This window comes from Oncorhynchus mykiss, chromosome 3 (genome assembly GCF_013265735.2).
Source record: "Oncorhynchus mykiss isolate Arlee chromosome 3, USDA_OmykA_1.1, whole genome shotgun sequence".
Taxonomy (NCBI): domain Eukaryota; kingdom Metazoa; phylum Chordata; class Actinopteri; order Salmoniformes; family Salmonidae; genus Oncorhynchus; species Oncorhynchus mykiss.
In genome coordinates, this window is record NC_048567.1 from 67,173,370 (window position 1) to 67,195,483 (window position 22,114).

Consider the following 22,114-nt stretch of genomic DNA (forward strand, 5'->3'; position numbering starts at 1 on the left):
TATTGTATGGACATTCTGAATAGATAGACAGACGTTCAGGTGGAATTTCGAAAAAAAAAAAATCTGCTAACGATGTGGGTGACGCCAGAGTATTTCATATTTTCTCCAGATTGGAGAGGCGAGGTCTGGGGCACTGGGCCAGTGTCCGAGCCGGAGCTTCGCTCCGTAGTCGGTGGACAGACGCTCTCCCCACGGACGGGGCAGGTGTTCCTCCAGACGAGCCGAGACAACCACATTACGGCCCATCCGTCTGCCACGTCCCCCGGGACACGGGCGGGCACACGCGCGCACACACACGCGCATTTAGGGAGAGGTGACTAGGGAATTATGGACAAGAGAAAAGAAAGCATATTGGCTGGACAAAGAGCTTATTCGTGAAATAAATAATAATGACAATAATTGTAGGCTATATGCCTAACAATAATTATATAGCCTACCGTTAATTATTTGAACATTGATAAATAATTCGACCTAAAAGCGTCACAGAAAACACTACATGAAAAACATAAAATATTTACAAACAAACAAGATTTTCTCCATGGAAGTTCATATCGGTTTTGTGAATGCAGAAGAACCATGTTGTAGTTCTAATTCGTAAGACAACAAAAACAATTGAAACAGACTGCTACTTTGTTCCAGGTAATTCATTACAACTAAACAATACAAATATATATAGGCTATAGGCTACATCAAGTAAAAACCGGATAGCTAGAGAGCTTGCATGAACTAAATGCCAGGAGAGAATCAAATGAAATATCACACAGCCTACATATCTGAAAGGGAAGTGAAATGGGACGACTTATCAGTTGGACAACTGAATGCATTCAACTGAAATGTCTACTGCATTTAGCCCAACCTCTCTGAATCAGAGTCAAGTAATACATTGTATCCTATATGAAGTCATTTTCATCTATAGTCAAACAATAGCATTTCTTTACATTTTCCACAGACCACAAAATGTTAATTACAAATATCATAAAGGGATTCCATCCTTTCTTCTTTTTTATTTTCTTTTCATTCCATTTCACATTCTTGTCATCTATCCATTATAACCAGTATCTGTTTGTGTGCTCTCTCTCTCTCTCTCTCTCGCTCTCTCTCTCTGTCATTCTATGTCTCTCTGTCTGTCTCTATGTCTCTCTGTCTGTCTGTCTCTCTCTCTCTCTCTCTCTCTCTCTCTCTCTCTCTCTGTCTCTATGTCTCTCTGTCTGTCTCTCTCTCTCTCTAGCAAATTTATACAAAAAAAATAACGGAAATATCACATTTACATAAGAATTCCGACCCTTTACTCAGTACTTTGTTGAAGCACCTTTGACGCTACAAGCTTGGCAGACCTGTATTTGGGGAGTTTCTCCCATTTTTCTCTGCAGATCTTCTTCAACTCTGCCAGGTTGGATGGAGAGCGTTGCTGCACAGCTATTTTTAGGTCTTTCCAGAGATGTTCGTTCAGGTTCAAGTTCGTGCAATGGCTGGGACACTCAAGGACATTCAGAGACTTGTCCCAAAGCTACTACTGTGTTTCTTGGCTGTGTGCTTGTAGTCGTTGTCCTGTTGAAAGGTGAACTTTTGCCCCACTCCATCCTGAGTGTTCTGGAGCAGGTTTTCATCAAGGATCTCTCTGTACTTTGCTCAGTTCATCTTTCCCTCAATCCTGACTAGTCTCCCACAGCAGGGTGGTTAGAGCGTTGGACTAGTAACCAGAAGGTTGCAAGTTCAAACCCCCGAGCTGACAAGGTACAAATCTGTTGTTCTGCCCCTGAACAGGCAGTTAACCCACTGTTACTAGGCTGTCATTGAAAATAAGAATTTGTTCTTAACTGACTTGCCTAGTTAAATAAAATAAAAACACCATGCTTCATTGTAGGGATGGTGCCAGGTTTCCTCCAGATGTGACACTTGGCATTCAGGCCAAAAAGTTCAATCTTGGTTTCATTAGACCAGAGAATCTTGTTTCTCATGATTTGAGAGTCTTTATGTGCCTTTTGGCAAACTCCAAGCAGGCCTCTACAATAAAGGCCTGATTGGTGCAGTGATGCAGAGATGGTTGTCCTTCTGGAAGGTTCTCCCATCTCCACAGAGGAACTGGAGCTCTGTCAGAGTGACCGTCAGGTTCTTGGTCACTTCCCTGATCAAGCCTCTTCTCCCCTAATTGCTCAGGAAGAGTCTTGGTGATTCCAAACTTCTTCCATTTAAGAATGATGGAGGCCACTGTTATTGAGGACCTTCAATGATGCAGAAATGTTTTTGTACCCTTCCCCAGATCTCTGCCTCAACACAATCCTGTGTTGGCTTGGTTTTTGCTCTGACAAGCACTGTCAACTGTGGGACCTTATATAGACAGGTGTGTGCCTTTCCAAATCATGTGCAATTAATTGAATTTACCACAGGTGGACTCTAATCAAGTTGTAGAAACATCTCAAGGATGATCAATGGAAACAGGATGCACCTAGCTCAATTTCAAGTCCCATAACAAGGGGTCTGAATACTTATGTAAATAAGATATTTACTTTTTTGATGTTAATGATGTTTATGGGGTATTGTATGTAGATTGACGAGGTAAAAAAGTAATTGTATACATTTTAGAAAAAGACTAATGTAACAAAATGTGGAAAAAGTCAAGGGGAATACTTTCCAAATGCACTGTATAAGGAGCCCATCTCTCCCTCTCTATCCTTGCCCCTCCCCCATCACTGGTCATTTTTGTGAGAACCCTGACAGCTGGACAGTTCTGACATGTTTACCTTTTAACAATGGAATTGCAGAGACTATCAATGGCTGTCAGTCACAATTGAAAAGTTTTAATTTCTTCACTTAGTCAAGATGTTTATTACTAATATTGATTTATTTAAAGCACGGGATGATGAGAGAGAGAGAGAGAGAGAGAGAGAGAGAATAATTGCAAATAGGTGAGTTTTGTGGTGCAAGGCTGCCCTCTGTTGGTCTATAGAACTACATGTTCAGCCAGCTCCAGCAAATCAATGATCAAATACAATTTTATTGGTCAGGTAATATCTAACAATTTCACAACAATACACACAAATCTAAAGGAATGGAATTAATAATATATACATTTTGGGCGAGCAATGTCGGAGCAGCATAGACTAAGAGACAGTAGAATAGAATTCAATAGAATAAAGTATTTACATATGAGATGAGTAATGCAAAATATGTAAACATTATTAAAGTGGCCAGTGTTCCCTTATTAAAGTGGCCAGTGATTTGAAGTCTATGTATATTAGGGCAGCAGCCTCTAAGGTGCTATTTAACAGTCTGACAGTCTGATGGCCTTGAGATAGAAGCTGTTTTTCAGTCTCTCAGTCCCAGCTTTGATGAACCTGTACTGACCTCGCCTTCTGTATGATAACGGGGTGAACAGGCCGTGGCTCGGGTGGTTGTTGTCCTTGATGATCAGCAGCTCTTTAAATGTGAGTGCATTTTTTAAAGATGAGAACGTACACAAACAAACTGACTAAGGAGAGTCTGGTAAAAGCTCAATGCAAATCTCTAGCCACAACTACCCCTTCAATATTGACAGATCTGAGAGAATTGTTAAGGTAAAAGCAGGCTGCGGAAGATGTTATGTGGGTGGTGTCATCATATAATGCATTCAGTCCTTCACATCTGCTAAGACCATAAGGACTTGGTCTAATTAGAGGAAGTGGTTAATGACAGACATGGAACAACGCTTATGTGGTTCCTAATTTATTGTAAAGCAAAGTATAGCCAAGGCTACAGTGTCATGCATTAAGGTTGTCACAGCTGACTGCCTTTGACCCGTTCACTGTGTGTGTGTGTGTTCCTATGTTACTGGCTTATAATTCTACATACTGTAGGAAATACTACATGTCATCACTGAATTAATTGCTAATACATTAATTAATATATACTACATTTGGGAGATGATGATAACTGCCTACACAGCGATGCCCCCTAGTGTATACCCATCATCGCCCCAATCTCCCCCAGAATCCCTTCACTGTCTGTCCACAACTGTACTACGCCCATGGAGAAGCAGCAACACCGTCTGTGGATCGCATGGGGCTGGGCTGGGTGGATCAGTTCGTTTTGAAGCCTAGGTGTATAGCAGGCTTTATTTCACGTCCAAACGCAGGTGAAGGAATGTCGCCCCAGTGAAAAGGTGAGTTATGTGCGCATTGTAAATATATTGTGGCCAGTTCATCTGTGATTCATATCGTAATTCAGCCCTATTCGGTGGCTCAACAACTGGAGCTCGAAGCACGAGACCAGGATCAGAGTGAAGTTCAGTACCGCCGCGAAATGAGTAACGGTTCTTCGGCGTCGCATTACATTGACTTAGTTGATCATTCTCACTGCTATGATATGTTTTGATGTTTATCATATTTGTTGCTATACAACCGAATAACGTTTTAAATGAGACTACTCAATTGGCATCTCGTTCATGATCCACTAGACAACAGATAGGCTACAGTCATAGCCGCGGGAAGTATGGGTGCTGAGCGTCCTCAGAAAAATCTGAATAAAAAACAAAACAATAATAGGAATATAATTGTATGTTGCAATGTTGTTTTTCTTCACAAAAGTCGTGCACTGGGCCTTTACTAGTCCTGTACTAGCACAGGGTTTCACAAAGTTGGTCCTGGTGCACGTTTTGTTTTTTGGCATCGCACAAAAGAGTTGATTCAAATAACCAACTCATCGTCAAGCTTTGATCATTTGAATCAGCTGTTTAGTGCCTTGGGGAGGGGACGGGGCTTGGGAACCCCTGTATTAGCAGACATATATAGCCCTCTGTAGCTCAGCAGGCTATATCATCTTTGCTCCAGCTAAAGGTAGGCGTAACTACTTACAAAAAGCGTGTTTAAAATATAGACATGTTTTATTATCACCAGATAAGTGCCGTGAAATGTGTTGTGATGAAGTTCAACAAAGTAAGTGAATGGCACTATTATACTGAAAGATATTTGGTAATTTCGTCAAACTTGTGAGGCTCTCCATGCGTATTAGTTGGTGATTCAACATATTTGCTGTGATTTAACTCAATCCATTTTTAACAGTTTCCCACCCTAATTGTTTTAAATTCCCAGAGATAAACCAGACATATTTTGTTGGCCAAATATTCCCAGATTTTCATAAAAAGGCCGCATCACCAAATGTTGCGTAGGCAAAAATAGTTGGGTAGGTGCACAGCGGACAGCAGTGGTCCGGAGCACACTGAGCTTCACTCGGCCATTTCTCACAATGGTGCTCGTTTAGTAAAGTTAAATTAAAGCTGAATCAATGTTTTGGAAGATCATATCATTATTAATTAGTATTCTACATAACATAACCAAATATAATAGCATAACGTTACTGTTACACCAAAAACACCACCTTTATTTATTAGGACATTTTAGGAGATTTAGCTGAATAGTCAAAAAGAATTCCCCAAACATCTTCCCATGGCTATTTTTTTTCTCACTTTTATTTAACCAGGTAAGCTAGTTGAGAACAAGTTCTCATTTGCAACTGTGATCTGGCCAAGATCAAGCATAGCAGTTCGACACATACAACAACACAGAGTTACACATGGAATGAACAAAACGTACAGTCAATAATACAGTAGAAAAAAAGAAAACAAAGTCTATATACAGTGAGTGCAAATTAGGTCAAATAAGGGAGTTAAGACAATAAATAGGCCATGGTGGCGAAGTAATTACAATACAGCAATTAAACACTGGAATGGTAGATGTGCAAAAGATGGATGTGCAAGTAGAGATACTGTGGTGCAAAAGGAGCAAAAATAAATAAATACAGTATGGGGATGAGGTAGATAGATGGGCTGTATACAGATGGACTATGAACAGGTGCAGTGATCTGTGAGCTGCTCTGACAACTGGTTCTTAAAGCTAGTGAGGGAGATGGGGAAACTCCAGCTTCAGTGATTTTTGCATGGCTACAGTGCGTTAGCCACCCGGTGTAATAGCCGTTTTATAGACTTCTTAGGTCTTTAACCGGGGTCACTATATCTCAAAGGTCATCTCCTTTCTTTGAACTCGTAGATGGATCAATCAGTTCACTGGGCTAGATTCACTGTTAAGCACCATTCTAGTACGTTACCTCAGTGCACACCTGGAATTGCCTGCTATAGCGCCTTTGAATGCAGGATATGGTCAGCTGCCAAGCACTCTCCTATCAGTGGAACCACTACAGTGGTTATCAACCAGGGGTACTAGGACCCCTGGGGGTACTTGGTCTATCTACTCGTGAGACCTTAAACCTACTACTAAAATGCACAAGATCAAAATTCAGTTGGTGGTAGAGTAACCGAAAAATGTTGGGAATCGCTGGTTTACTACACCTATGTGCTGTTTTAGGAGGCAGGTGGCATACAGTTGAAGTTGGAAGTTTACATACACTTAGATTGGAGTCATTAAAACTCATTTTTCAACCACTCCACAAATTTCCTGTTAACAAACTATAGTTTTGGCAAGTCGGTTAGCACATTTACTTTGTGCATGACACAAGTCATTTTTCCAACAATTGTTTACAGACAGATTATTTAACTTATAATTCACTGTATCACAATTCCAGTGGGTCAGAAGTTTACATACACTAAGTTGACTGTGCCTTTAAACAGCTTGGAAATTTCCAGAAAATTATGTCACGGCTTTAGAAGCTTCTGATAGGCTAATTGACATAATTTCAGTCAATTGGAGGTGTACCTGTGGATCTATGTCAAGGCCTACCTTCAAACTCAGTGCCCCTTTGCTTGACATCATGGGAAAATCAAAAGAAATCAGCCAAGACCTCAGAAAAAAAATTGTAGACCTCCACAAGTCTGGTTCATCCTTGGGAGCAATTTACAAACACCCGAAGGTACCACATTCATTTGTACAAACAATAGTACACAAGTATAAACACCATGGAACCATGCAGCCGTCATACCGCTCAGGAAGGAGACGCGTTCTGTCTCCTAGAGATGAACGTACTTTGGTGCGAAAAGTGCAAATCAATCCCAGAACAACAGCAAAGGACTTTGTGAAGATGCTGGAGGAAACGGGTACAGTATCTATATCCACAGTAAAACAAGTCCTATATCAACATAACCTGAAAGGCCACTCATTAATGAAAAAGCCAATGCTCCAAAACCGCCATAACAGAGCCAGACTACGGTTTGCAACTGCACATGGGGACAAAGATCGTACTTTTTGGAGAAATGTCCTCTGATGAAACAAAAACAGAACTGTTTGGCCGTAATGACCATCGTTATGTTTGGAGGAAAAGGGGGAGGCTTGCAAGCCGAAGAATACCATCCCAACCGTGAAGCACGGGGGTGGCAGCATCATGTTGTGGGGGTGCTTTCCTGCAGGAGGGACTGGTGCACGTCACAAAATATATGGCATCATGAGGGAGGAAAATTGTGTGGATATATTGAAGCAACATCTCAAGACATCAGTCAGGAAGTTAAAGCTTGATCGCAAATGGGTCTTCCAAAGCATACTTCCAAAGTTGTGGCAAAATGGCTAAAGGACAACAGGATCAAGGTATTGCAGTGGCCATCACATAGCCCTGACCTCAATCCCATAGAGAATTTGTGGGCAGAACTGAAAAGGCGTGTGCGAGCAAGGAGGCCTACAAACCTGACTCCGTTACACCAGGTCTGTCAGGAGGAATAGGCCAAAATATCTTGACCCTGTAGACAAGAACTTCCGGCGCCGACAGAGATGGCCGCCTCACTTTGCCTTCCTAGGAAACTATGCAGTATTTAGTTTTTTATGTGTTATTTCTAACATTGTTATCCCAGGTAATCATAGGTTTTATTACATACAGTCGGGAGGAACTATTGGATATAAGAGCAACGTCAACTCACCAACATTACGACCAGGAATAAGACTTTCCCGAAGCGGATTCTCTGTTTTGCCCACCACCCAGGACAATGGATCGGATCCAAGCCTGCGACCCAAAACAACGACGCCATAGAAGGGGTAGACGGAGCGGTCTTCTGGTCAGGCTCTGTAGACCGGCACATCGCGCAACGCTCCCGAGCATACTACTCGCCAATGTCCAGTCTCTTGACAACAAGGTAGACGAAATCCGTGCAAGGGTAGCCTTCCAGAGAGACATCAGAGACTGTAACGTTCTTTGTTTCACGGAAACGTGGCTCATTCGAGACACGCTATCGGAGTCGGTACAGCCAGCTGGTTTCTTCACGCATCGCGCGACAGAAACAAACATCTTTCTGGTAAGAAGAAGGGCAGAGGTTATGATTAACGAGACGTGGTGTGATCATAACAACATACAGGAACTCAAGTCCTTCTGTTCACCTGACTTAGAGTTCCTCACAATCAAATGCCGAACGCATTATCTACCTAGAGAATTCTCTTCAATTATATTCACAGCCGCATCCCCCCCCCCCCCCCCCCCCCCTCCCAGCAGCAAGCCGACACATTGATGGCCCTGAACAAACTTAATTTGACTCTATGTAACCTGGAATCCACACATCCTGAGGCTGCATTTATTGTAGCTGGGGATTTTAACAAGGCTAATCTGAAAACAAGGCTCCCTAAATTCTATCAGCATATCGATTGTGCAACCATGGCTGGCAAAACCCTAGATCATTGTTATTCTAACTTCTGCGATGCATATAAGGCCCTCCCCTGACCTACTTTCGGAAAAGCTGACCACGACTAAAACAGGAAGCTCCCACACTCAGGTCTGTTCAATGCTGGTCCGACCAATCGGATTCCACGCTTCAAGATTGCTTCGATCACGTGGACTGGGATATGTTCCGCATTGCGGCGGACAACAACATTGATGTATACTCTGATTCGGTGAGCGGGTTTATTAGCAAGTGCATCAGCAATGTCGTACCCACAGCATCTATTAAAACATTCCCAAACCAGAAACCGTGGATGGATGGCAGCATTCGCGCAAAACTGAAAGCGCGAACCACTGCTTTTAATCAGGGAAAGGTGACCGGAAACATGACCGAATACAAACAGTGTAGCTATTCCCCCCGCCAGGCAATCAAACAAGCTAAGCGTCAGTATAGAGACAAAGTTGAGTCGCAATTCAACGGCTCAGACACGAGATGTATGTGACAGGGTCTATAGTCAATCACGGACTATAAAAGGAAAATCAGCCCTGTCGCGGACCAGGATGTCTTGCTCCCAGACAAACTAAACAACTTCTTTGCTCGCTTTGAGGACAATACAGTGCCACTGACACGGCCCACTACCAGAACCTGTGGTCTCTCCTTCACTGCAGCCGACATGAGCAAAACATTTAAACGTGTCAACCCTCACAAGGCTGCAGGACCAGATGGCATCCCAGCCGCGTCCTCAGAGCATGCGCAGACCAACTGGCTGGTGTGTTTACGGACATATTCAATCAATCCTTATCCCAGTCTACTATTCCCACATACTTCAAGAGGGCCACCATTGTCCCTGTTCCCAAGAAAGCTAAGGTAACTGAGGTAAATGACTACCGCCCCGTAGCACTCACTTCCGTCATCATGAAGTGCTTTGAGAGACTAGTCAAGGACCATAACACCTCCACCCTACCTGAGACCCTCGAGACCCAATAGGTGCACAGATGACGCAATCGCAATCACACTGCACACTGCCCTAACCCATCTGGACAAGAGGAATACCTATGTGAGAATGCTGTTCATCGACTACAGCTCAGCATTTAACACCATAGTACCCTCCAAACTCGTCATCAAGCTCGTGACCCTGGGTCTGGACCCCGCCCTGTGCAACTGGGTCCTGGACTTCCTGACGGGCTGCACCCAGGTGGTGAGGATAGGAAACAACATCTCCACCCCGCTGATTCTCAATACAAGGGTGCGCTCTCAGCCCTCTCCTGTACTCCCTGTTCACCCATGACTGTGTGGCCATGCACGCCTCCAACTCAATCATCAAGTTTGCAGACGACTCTACAGTGGCAGGCTTGATTACCAACAACAACTAGACGGCCCAGAGGGAGGAGATGAGGTCCCTCAGAGTGTGGTGTCAGGAAAATAACCTCACACAATGTCAACCAAACAAAGGAAATTATTGTGGACTTCAGGAAACAGCAGAGCACCCCCCTATCCACATCGACAGGACAGTAGTGGAGAGGGTAGAAAGTTAAGTTCCTCGGCGTACACATCACGGACAAACTGAAATGGTCCAACCACACAGACAGTGTGGTGAAGAAGGCGCAGCAGCGCCTCTTCAACCTCAGGAGGCTGAAGAAATTCAGCTTGTCACCAAAAGCACTCACAAACTTTTACAGATGCACAAATGAGAGCATCCTGTCTGGCTGTATCACTTGTATCGCCTGGTACGGCAACTGCTCCGCCCATAACCGTAATGCTCTCCAGAGGGTAGTGAGGTCTGCACAACGAATCACCAGGGGCAAACTACCTGCCCTCCAAGACACCTACACCACCCGATGTCACAGGAAGGCCAAAAAGATCATCAAGGACAACAACCACCCGAGCCAATGCCTGTTCACCCCGCTGTCAACCAGAAGGCGAGGTCAGTACAGGTGCATCAAAGCTGGGATTGAGAGACTGAAAAACAGCTTCTATCTAAAGATAGCCTACCTCTTGAGTGTAGGGGGCAGTATTTTGATGTTTGGATGAAAAACGTACCCATATTAAACTGCCTATTTCTCAGGCCCAGAATCTAGAATATGCATAAATTTTTGTCTGTGAGTATAACAGAACTGATATTGCAGGCAAAAACCTGAAGGAAATCAAACCAGGAAGTGGCCTCTATTTTGAAAGCTCCATGTTCCATAGCCTGCCTTCGCTCCATTTAAAGGGATATCAACCAGATTCCCCATGGTCAACCAGCTTCCCTATGGTGTGGCTTTTATTTTGAAAAATGAGCGAGAAAAATCACATTGCGTCATTGTATGCCTGGGTGCCAGCAGCGTTTTGTATGCGCAACAGCTTGGAGCAGCCATTTTCTCTCTCTCCTATTGAAGACGCTACATTCCCGGTTGATATATTATCGATTATATATTGTAAAAACAACCTGAGGATTGAATATAAAAAACGTTTGAAATGTTTCTACGAACATTACGGATACGATTTGGAATTTTTGTATGCGATGTCGTGACCGCTCGAGCCTGTGGATTTCTGAACATAACGCGCCAACCAAATAGAGGTATTTTGGATAAAAAAATCATCTTTATGGAGCAAAAGGGACATTTATTGTGTAACTGGGAGTCTCGTTAGAGCAAACATCCGAAGATCAAAGGTAAGCGATTTAATTTATTGCTTTTCTGACTTTCGTGACGAATCTACTTGGCTGCTAGCTGCTTGTGATATTTTGTCTACTGAGAGAGATGTGCTTACATAAACGCTTGGTATGCTTTCGCCGAAAAGCTTTATTGAAATCTGACACACCAGGTGGATTAACAACAAGCTAAGCTGTGTTTTGCTATATTGCACTTGTGATTTCATGAAAATTCAATATTTTTTGTAATTTAATTTGAATTTGGCTGTCACGGTCGTCCTCCTCTTCATCTGAAGAGGAGAGGCGAGATGGATCGGAGGACCAAAACGCGGCGTGGTGTGTGTTCATAGTGAATATTTAATAAAGAAAGTACTGAACACTGCATACAAAACAATAAACAAATAACGACCGTGAAGCTACAAATTAGACCTGTGCTGACACAAGCCACTAACATAGACAATCACCCACAAACAAACAGTGCAACCCAGGCTACCTAAGTATGATTCTCAATCAGAGACAACTAATGACACCTGCCTCTGATTGAGAACCATACTAGGCCGAAACATAGAAATGCCCCAAAACATAGAAAAACAAACATAGACTGCCCACCCAACTCATGCCCTGACCATACTAAATAAATACAAAACAAAGGAAATAAAGGTCAGAACGTGACATTGGCGCTCTGCAATTCAGAGGTGGTTGACGAAAATGATCCCGCTAACGGGATGGGTGCATCAAGAAGATATTAAACAGCCATCACTAACATTGAGTGGCTGCTGCCAACATACTGACTCAACTCCAGCCACTTTAATAATGGAAAATGGATGTAATAAATGTATCACTAGTCACTTTAAACAATGCCACTTCATATAATGTTTACATACCCTACATTACTCATCTAATTTGTATATACTGTACTCTATACCATCTACTGCATCTTGCCTATGCCGTTCCGTACCATCACTCATTCATATATATCTTTTTATGTACATATTCTTATTCATTCCTTTACACTTGTGTGTATAAGGTAGTTGTTGTGAAATTGTTAGGTTAGATTACTCGTTGGATATTACTGCATTGTCGGAACTAGAAGCACAAGCATTTTCGCTACACTCGCATTAACATCTGCTAACCATGTGTATGTGACAAATAAAATTTTATTTGAAATTCACCCAACTTATTGTGGGAAGCTTGTGGAAGGCAACCTGACACGTTTGACCCAAGTTAAACAATTTAATGGCAATGCTACCAAATACTAATTGAGTGTATGTAAACTTCTGACTCACTGGGAATGTGATGATAGAAATAAAAGCTGAAATAAATCATTCTCTCTACTATCATTCTCACATTCTTAAAATGAAGTGGCGATCCTACTTGACCTAGGAATGTTTACTAGGATTACATGTCAGGAATTGTGAAAAACTGAGGTTAAATGTCTTCGTCTAAGGTGCATGTAATCTTCCGACTTCAACTGTATATCTGCGCAGCAGAAATACCCATTATAGTAGGCACATACTAAGCCTGTTACCCTGTTAGTGCTCAGGCCTTCTTCCTTCTCTCTCCTGCCGGCATATCCTGAATCATGATCACTGTACTTGGGCTACTCGTTCATTCACATGAATGGGTTTGGAACCAGGGAGGTTGGATTGCATACCAGAGAACTGTCAGCTCGCTTCTAGTTTTTTTTTTTTTACTCGAGTGTGAGTGTTTGTGACCATTGTCAACTCTCTCTTCTCTTGTGTGCGGTAGAACCCCGTGTGTGTATCTTTGTTTTAATGTTTTTTTTTCTCCCACTAGCTGACCTTGGATGATGATATCTTATGTGAATGTTTGTTTGTACTTGAACACACATACCCCCCCTTAAAAAATAACCCTTTGTGCACTAACACTCACACACTCAAACAACCTCACACTCAACGTCAACAAAACTAAGGAGATGATTGTGGACTTCAGGAAACAGCAGAGGGAACACCCCCCTATCCACATCGATGGAACAGTAGTGGAGAGGGTAGCAAGTTTTAAGTTCCTCGGCATACACATCACAGACAAACTGAATTGGTCCACTCACACAGACAGCATCGTGAAGAAGGCGCAGCAGCGCCTCTTCAACCTCAGGAGGCTGAAGAAATTCGGCTTGTCACCAAAAGCACTCACAAACTTCTACAGATGCACAATCGAGAGCATCCTGGCGGGCTGTATCACCGCCTGGTATGGCAACTGCACCGCCCTCAACCGTAAGGCTCTCCAGAGGGTAGTGAGGTCTGCACAACGCATCACCGGGGGCAAACTACCTGCCCTCCAGGACACCTACACCACCCGATGTCACAGGAAGGCCATAAAGATCATCAAGGACATCAACCACCCGAGCCACTGCCTGTTCACCCCGCTATCATCCAGAAGGCGAGGTCAGTACAGGTGCATCAAAGCTGGGACCGAGAGACTGAAAAACAGCTTCTATCTCAAGGCCATCAGACTGTTAAACAGCCACCACTAACACTGAGTGGCTGCTGCCAACACACTGACACTGACTCAACTCCAGCCACTTTAATAATGGGAATTGATGGGAAATGATGTAAATATATCACTAGCCACTTTAAACAATGCTACCTTATATAAATGTTACTTACCCTACATTATTCATCTCATACGCATACGTATATACTGTACTCTATATCATCGACGGTATCCTTATGTAATACATGTATCACTAGCCACTTTATACTATACTATGCCACTTTGTTTACATACTCATCTCATTGTACATACTGTACCCGATACCATCTACTGTATCTTGCCTATGCTGCTCTGTACCATCACTCATTCATATATCCTTATGTACATATTCTTTATCCCCTTACACTGTGTACAAGACAGTAGTTTTGGAATTGTTAGTTAGATTACTTGTTATTACTGCATTGTCGGAACTAGAAGCACAAGCATTTCGCTACACTCGCATTAACATCTGCTAACCATGTGTATGTGACAAATAAAATTTGATTTGATTTGATTTTGACTCCCCTTACTAGCTCTGCCTTTGCTACTTTATTGAGGAAACGTACTATGACTGAGATATGTGTTAGTCCCACCTTCAGAAAGTATTCATACCCATAGACTTATTCCACATTTTGTTGTTACAGCTTGAACTCAAAATGGATTACATTTAGCTCAATTTGGAGTGTCATAGCAAAGGGTGTAAATACTTACAGCACCAGTCAAATGTTGGGACACACCTACTCATTTCAGGATTTTTCTTTATTTTTATTAGTCTTATTTTCTTTACTTTATTTTAAATATATTTGCAAAAAAATCTAAGCATGTTTTCACTTTAGTTATGGGGTATTGTGTGTAGATGGGTGAGAAAATACAGTGCCTTGCGAAAGTATTCGGCCCCCTTGAACTTTGCGACCTTTTGCCACATTTCAGGCTTCAAACATAAAGATATAAAACTGTATTTTTTTGTGAAGAATCAACAACAAGTGGGACACAATCATGAAGTGGAACGACATTTATTGGATATTTCAAACTTCTTTAACAAATCAAAAACTGAAAAATTGGGCGTGCAAAATTATTCAGCCCCCTTAAGTTAATACTTTGTAGCGCCACCTTTTGCTGCGATTACAGCTGTAAGTCGCTTGGGGTATATCTCTATCAGTTTTGCACATCGAGAGACTGACATTTTTTCCCATTCCTCCTTGCAAAACAGCTCGAGCTCAGTGAGGTTGGATGGAGAGCATTTGTGAACAGCAGTTTTCAGTTCTTTCCACAGATTCTCGATTGGATTCAGGTCTGGACTTTGACTTGGCCATTCTAACACCTGGATATGTTTATTTTTGAACCATTCCATTGTAGATTTTGCTTTATGTTTTGGATCATTGTCTTGTTGGAAGACAAATCTCCGTCCCAGTCTCAGGTCTTTTGCAGACTCCATCAGGTTTTCTTCCAGAATGGTCCTGTATTTGGCTCCAACCATCTTCCCATTAATTTTAACCATCTTCCCTGTCCCTGCTGAAGAAAAGCAGGCCCAAACCATGATGCTGCCACCACCATGTTTGACAGTGGGGATGGTGTGTTCAGCTGTGTTGCTTTTACGCCAAACATAACGTTTTGCATTGTTGCCAAAAAGTTCAATTTTGGTTTCATCTGACCAGAGCACCTTCTTCCACATGTTTGGTGTGTCTCCCAGGTGGCTTGTGGCAAACTTTAAACTACACTTTTTATGGATATCTTTAAGAAATGGCTTTCTTCTTGCCACTCTTCCATAAAGGCCAGATTTGTGCAATATACGACTGATTGTTGTCCTATGGACAGAGTCTCCCACCTCAGCTGTAGATCTCTGCAGTTCATCCAGAGTGATCATGGGCCTCTTGGCTGCATCTCTGATCAGTCTTCTCCTTGTATGAGCTGAAAGTTTAGAGGGACGGACAGGTCTTGGTAGATTTGCAGTGGTCTGATACTCCTTCCATTTCAATATTATCGCTTGCACAGTGCTCCTTTGGATGTTTAAAGCTTGGGAAATCTTTTTGTATCCAAATCCGGCTTTAAACTTCTTCACAACAGTATCTCGGTCCTGCCTGGTGTGTTCCTTGTTCTTCATGCTGCTCTCTGTGCTTTTAACGGACATCTGAGACTATCACAGTGCAGGTGCATTTATACGGAGACTTGATTACACACAGGTGGATTGTATTTATCATCATTAGTCATTTAGGTCAACATTGGATCATTCAGAGATCCTCACTGAACTTCTGGAGAGAGTTTGCTGCACTGAAAGTAAAGGGGCTGAATAATTTTGCACGCCCAATCTTTCAGTTTTTGATTTGTTAAAAAAGTTTGAAATATCCAATAAATGTCGTTCCACTTCATGATTGTGTCCCACTTGTTGTTGATTCTTCACAAAAAAATACAGTTTTATATCTTTATGTTTGAAGCCTGAAATGTGGCAAAAGGTCGCAAAGTTCAAGGGGGCCGAATACTTTCGCAAGGCACTGTATCTACAGTATTTGTGTGTATGCATTCAGTTTGTGTTCCTGTATCAGGCTCATCTTTGCCTTTGTGTCTGTCTGTGTTATTTGTTGTTAGTAACTGTGTGTCTTTATGTTTACGTTGTCTTTCATCACATACCTTGTTTGTCGCCCATGTGAATACAGTACGTATCTTTGTGTTTGTGGTGGTGACTAGGCATATGTGTGTTAAACTGCTAAACAAACAAAAATACCATAACGTGCTAAATCCCTGGCATAGCATGGCATTTTGCCACCATCAGGGCATTCTGAGGGAGAGGAGGGCGGCTAATAGGTTGGGTGAGGGAGGGCACAGTGTGGATGCCATGGGAACCAGGGATCCCTGCAGGATAGGTTCATCTGTGCCACACAGGCTGCTGGCAGGCTGCGAACAACTGAATGTGTTGGCCTTGCTGATCACACAACGCCCTTCCCCTCTACCCTGTTTATGGGCCAAATGACTCTACAGCTGGGTCAAATGAGTACAAAGAGACATACAGTATACACACACATGTTTTAGGCGACACACACACACACACACACAGACACACACACACACACACACACACACACACACACACACACAGCACATCATTATTGTAGGGAAAAGTTTATACTGAGTGGCCTAACTGACCTTTCATACTGTCTATGTCTCTCTCATGACTGTAATTCTTCCATAGACTTCTCTTTAAGACAAAGTAATGCTTTTAATGTTATTAGTATGGAAGTATGCATCTCTGAGGATGCTATAATAAGCATGTCTATACTCCTGGCTTGACTGGCTCCCTGACCTGAGTCTCGGTTCACATCCTAGATAAACAGCCTAATGAGTGTTTATGTAACGTTAGTTTCACTTACTGATCTCAAGACTGTCTCCCCATTCCACTAAACCACAACAGCATACAGAAATGTCATTATAGAAAATATATTTATCCATATATGGTGTATTTCACACGTATGTACTTCCAGTGTATGCCCTACATACATTTTAAGATGCGTTACTGAATTCTAAGGATGCATATAAAGACAGACAGCTGTCACACTCATTGTTATTTCAGTAGGCTGTATTCATGTTCAGTGTTTAACGCGTTGGTTTGTAACTGATAGTTTGTCTTGCCTATAGGCTGTGATTTTCCACATGACCCGGTTGGCTATACCTCTTTATGTTGACTCTTGGATGACTGGCTGAATTTCTAAGGGAGATGGCTGCCCCACATACCACTGTGTGCACACGCACGCACACACACGCGCACACACACACACACACACACACACACACACACACACACACACTCACACACACACACACACACACACACACACACACACACACACTCACACGTGAAGGCAACAGCGCTCCAGGGGCATTTGGTGTGTGTGTGACAGAGAGAGAAAGGGGACTATGTGAGAGTGATGAATATGAGAAGGGAGTGCTTATGTACTCTTAAGCCTATGATTCACTCACAGTTCCAACATGCCTTCCTCTGCTTGCTCACGCGCTCTCTCTCTCGCGCGCTCTCGCTCTCTCTTACACACATCATTATTATTGCAATCCACAGGGAGCCTTATGCTTCTGTTGTTACCAAGGCAACAGTAGACACTTTAATTCTGGTTGCTCTTTCTCCCTCTCACTGGGGTTAGAATTTGATACTGGAGTAATGTTATCCCTAGAAGGTGTTTGTCGTTCCTACCCTTTTTGACTCGTTCATGTATTTTACAAAGAATTCCTGGTATGCTTGTGTTTTTATTTAGAAACCCTCACGTTTCTTGGGTTACAGGCACAATGCAGATGCTTTCAGCTGCAGTCATTGTATCATATATCTGGAGTCCTTACATTCCTCACAGGTGACACTAAATCCTTCTAAATGATGTATTGAGCTGGACAGTGGGCTTGGCATTGCAACCCATACAGTAGTCATCATAATATAATGATCACTGTTATACTCAATGAACCAAGAGCAGATATTCACACATATACCATAACACTGGATTTGCATGCACATTTGCTTAGTGTGCTATTTGGGTGTTTGTGTCCTATTGGTCAGGCAGATAATTTATAAGTGTAGTTATATTTGCATAATGCTGAGATGAGGGAGTGGTGATTGGCAGGGGGTCATTGGGGCAACTGCATTGTCTGGAGCATGGATCACACCAGAGTCAGGCATGACGGGGTGTAACGACCCCTGTCTGGAGCATGGATCACACCAGAGTCAGGCATGACGGGGTGTATCGACCCCTGTCTGGAGCATGGATCACACCAGAGCTGAGGATTAGAGGGTTACAGTATGTGGCTAGCTGCTGCCTCCAGTTTCGGGGGGTGAGAATAAGGGGCAATGTATTTTTGTCGGGGTTGATACGTTTTTCATATGGGAAAATCAAGTCTGAAATTACAAAGTTCAGAAGCCTTTTTAAACCTCATGTGAAAGTTATCCTGCAACAGGGTGATCAAATGAAGATCCTATATATGTGTGTGCCTGTGAGACAGTGTGTGTTTCATCACAGAGGACCAAGCTGTCTGGTCTATGATTTGAGGACCTGATGTACCTTCCTTGATGATGGGATTGGGCTTCAGATCATGACTGTGTCACCCTTTACCGTAATCCTCAGATCACCTACTGTAGCTTTTAGAATAATGAAATGGAGAATAACTCACTTAATGTTCTGTCTCCCTGGCAGTCTATCACTGTAACACAGTCGCCTCTAAGTCCCAACCGGTACGGGCTGGCACATAACTCTTTAGTTTGCCTTACTTTTAGCTTTACCTGCTGTGTACTCTGTGAATAGGCCTCTGGTAGCAAGCGCAGATCTGAGCTGTATATTTAATTGATAACAGACCTGTCTGTCTCTCTTTCTGTCTCTCTGTTTCTCACAGGTCAATATGTCTACAAAAGGACATCTACAGGTTTGTCAACATAGATCCCTGATGTTTTCAGTCTGCTGCCAGTCTGTTTAGTCAGTTAACCCATCTCTTCTTGGATCAGACCACCCCGCTAATCACCCTGACACCCTGAGACCCCCCTCAGACACCTGGCCAATCGCTGGCTCTGAACAGAGTTGCCATGGACACTGAGTCTATCCAGTCTGGCTACTCCAGCCACTCCAACAGATCCAACAGACATGGGTAAGACATGATTTCGCCACTCACACTCACTCGCACTCTTACACACACACACACACACACACACACACACACACACACACACACACACACACTCCCCATCAGGGAGAGGCTTATGTCTCAATCTGCTGCAGAGCAAGTGGATGCCTGTTGTCCCCACTGTATTTTGTTTGTCATTTAAGACTAGCTACATGTCGGTTGTTGGAAAACAAAATACAGGGATTGTTCTGCCATTGTAATCCTTGGGCAGGTCACCTAAGTCCAAACAGTGTAAAAAAAATCATATATGTAGTATACTGAACAGAAATATAAACGCAACATGTAAAGTGTAGGTCCCATGTTTCATGAGCTGAAATTATCCATCCACCTGTCAGGTGTGGCATATCAAGAAGCTGATTAAACAGCATGATCATTACACAGATGCACCTTGTGCTGGGGACAATAAAAGGCCACTTTAAAATGTGCAGTTTTGTCACACAATGCCACAGACGTCTCAAGTTTAGTTTAGAGGGAGCGTGCAATTGGCATGCTGACTGCAGGAATGTCCACCAGAGCTGTTACCAGAGAATTTAATGTTAATTTCTATCATCATTTTAGAGAATTTGGCAGTACGTCCAACCGGCCTCACAAACTCAGACCACGTGTAACCACGCCAGCCCAGGACTTCCACATCCGGCTTCTTCACGTGTGGGGTGGGGAGTATTTCGGTCTCTAATAAAGCCCTTATGTGGGGGAAAACCCCAGTGGGTGGGCATGGCTGCCAAGTGGGTGTGGGTGCACCCCTGCCCAGTCATGTGAAATCCATAGATTAGGGCCTAATTTATTTATTTAAATTGCCTAATTTCCATATTTGAACTGTAACTTAGTAAAATGTTTGAAATTGTTGCATGTTGTGCAAAGCTGTCATCAAGGCAAAGGGTGGCTACTTTGAAGAATCAAAAAAATAAAAAATATTTTGATTTGTTTAACACTTTTTTGGTTACTACATGATTCCATATTTGTTATTTCATAGTTTTGATGTCTTCACTATTATTCTACAATGTATAACATAGTAAAAATAAAGAAAAACCCTTGAATGAGTAGGTGTGTCTTTTGACTGGTACTGTACATGCATGTATCCATACATATTCATTTTCGGGATGGAAAAAATGCTTTAAGTGTAAACTTAAACGACTAAAACCAAATTATACCAAATTATAAAGTATGTAGAAAATATAATGGAACTATATTATCTTTGAGAAGTAGCTAACAATCATGAAAATAAAAGCTAGACAGTCAGGGAGAATAAAAAATTCCCAAAACTATGAATTTAGCATGATTTATTTTATTATGTTTGAGCAAAAGAGCACAGCATAATCTATGGCAAATTGCAAGAAACTAGATTCAAACAAATGTTTTCTCTCAGCTCCATGCCATAATATTGTATGTAGAATCTCAGGAAATTAGCTTTAAAGCTGCAAACTTCTCTCTCAGCTGCATGGCAAAATGTGTAGAATTGCAGGAAATTGACTTCTAAAATGTAGCCGTGTCGATGGCCAATCTTGCTCATTGCCACACCCCCTGCCACTCCCACCAACGAAGCCCCTTTTTGATCCCAAAAGAAACCCTGAAATGATGGCGGGAGAGAGATGAGACGGGTGAAGCTAATGCATTATTGTCGTCACATCCTTCAACCTATTTCTCTGATTCACTCTGACTTGTTCTGTAAATGAGAGAGGGAGTGTGAGAGACTATTAAAGGAATTTGGCATTCTTCTCTTTCACCCCAACACTCATCCGCTTGTCAGTTTCAGTGTTCTTAGTGTGTGTGTTCTCTGTAGTGAGCAGAGTCGGCGTGAGCATCGTAAGCTTAGCAGTAAGGACAGTAGCCGGTCGGAGAGGTCTGTCATCAACACCCCCGACGGGCCCACTCAGGCCTCCCCCACCCACAACAATGAGCCCCTGCTGAAAGACCCCATCTCCGTGACTGTAGACGAGGCTCCGAGCCTCCAGGTAAGCTCCAACACATCAGAAGTCACACAAACCATGGTTGAGAGATTCAGAAAGCCCTGCACAGCTACAGTATACTGTACAAAACAGAACCTGCTTACAGTAACCCTGCACACAATCGATCATCAGCCAACCAATCTCATTCTGGGTGGCAGAGTAGCCTAGTGGTTAGAGTGGTGGACTAGTAACCAGAAGGTTACAAGTTCAAACCCCTGAGCAATCTGCCATTCTTCCCCTGAACAGGCAGTTAACAAACTGTTCCTAGGCAGTCATTGAAAATAAGAATTTGTTCTTAAGTGACTTGCAGAGTTAAATAAAGGTAAAATTAAAATTCTCTCAGAGTCAAACAGAACCCTTACAGGGACCCAGCTGGCAGTGTGTCACATGATGCAGGACTGAGGCTTCGGGAAGTAGTGGAAGGCGATGGGAATGTCTTTGTCCTTTTGTCCCCTGTGATACACACACACATGCAGTACACATTTCAACATCTCGCAATACCAGTGAGGTTCCAGTGAATGGCATTGCTCTTTTGTCTAGTATTCCCATGTGACACACGCACACATATGTCAGAATGACCTTCAATCATATCAGTGAGGCTCCTTTGTGTGTCGGGTTAGTAGATTACTGTATGTGTCTGAGCAAAGCCTGTTAGTCAGTCTGTGTTGGTGTGTGTTGTTGTGCTTTGTTATAGTGTGTAACAGGACTAACCAGGGCTCTGAATAATCTATATTCACCCTCTGCCAGAAGAGAGGGCTGCCAAGCAGGTATCAAACACCACCCACTCTCTCTCTCTCCCTTTCTCTCTCTAACTCCCTTTCT

General features: G+C 42.8%; 1 protein-coding gene across 2 annotated transcripts in view; it reads left to right on the top strand.

Moving 5' to 3' along the window:
- The first annotated feature begins 3,991 nt into the window (after nucleotides 1–3,991).
- LOC110520441 (vang-like protein 1) overlaps nucleotides 3,992–22,114 on the top strand; it is a 46,601-nt gene continuing 28,478 nt past the window's right edge. The window contains exons 1-4 of one of the 2 annotated variants that reach the window (XM_021597761.2): nucleotides 3,992–4,138; nucleotides 19,062–19,091; nucleotides 19,171–19,310; nucleotides 21,127–21,298. In XM_021597761.2, coding sequence (XP_021453436.2) covers nucleotides 19,249–19,310; nucleotides 21,127–21,298 — 234 coding nt within the window. In that variant the 5' untranslated portion in view covers nucleotides 3,992–4,138; nucleotides 19,062–19,091; nucleotides 19,171–19,248. Of the gene's footprint in view, nucleotides 4,139–19,061; nucleotides 19,311–19,904; nucleotides 20,385–21,126; nucleotides 21,299–22,114 lie in introns of those variants that run through there. The other variant, XR_002472980.2, reaches the window with a different exon arrangement.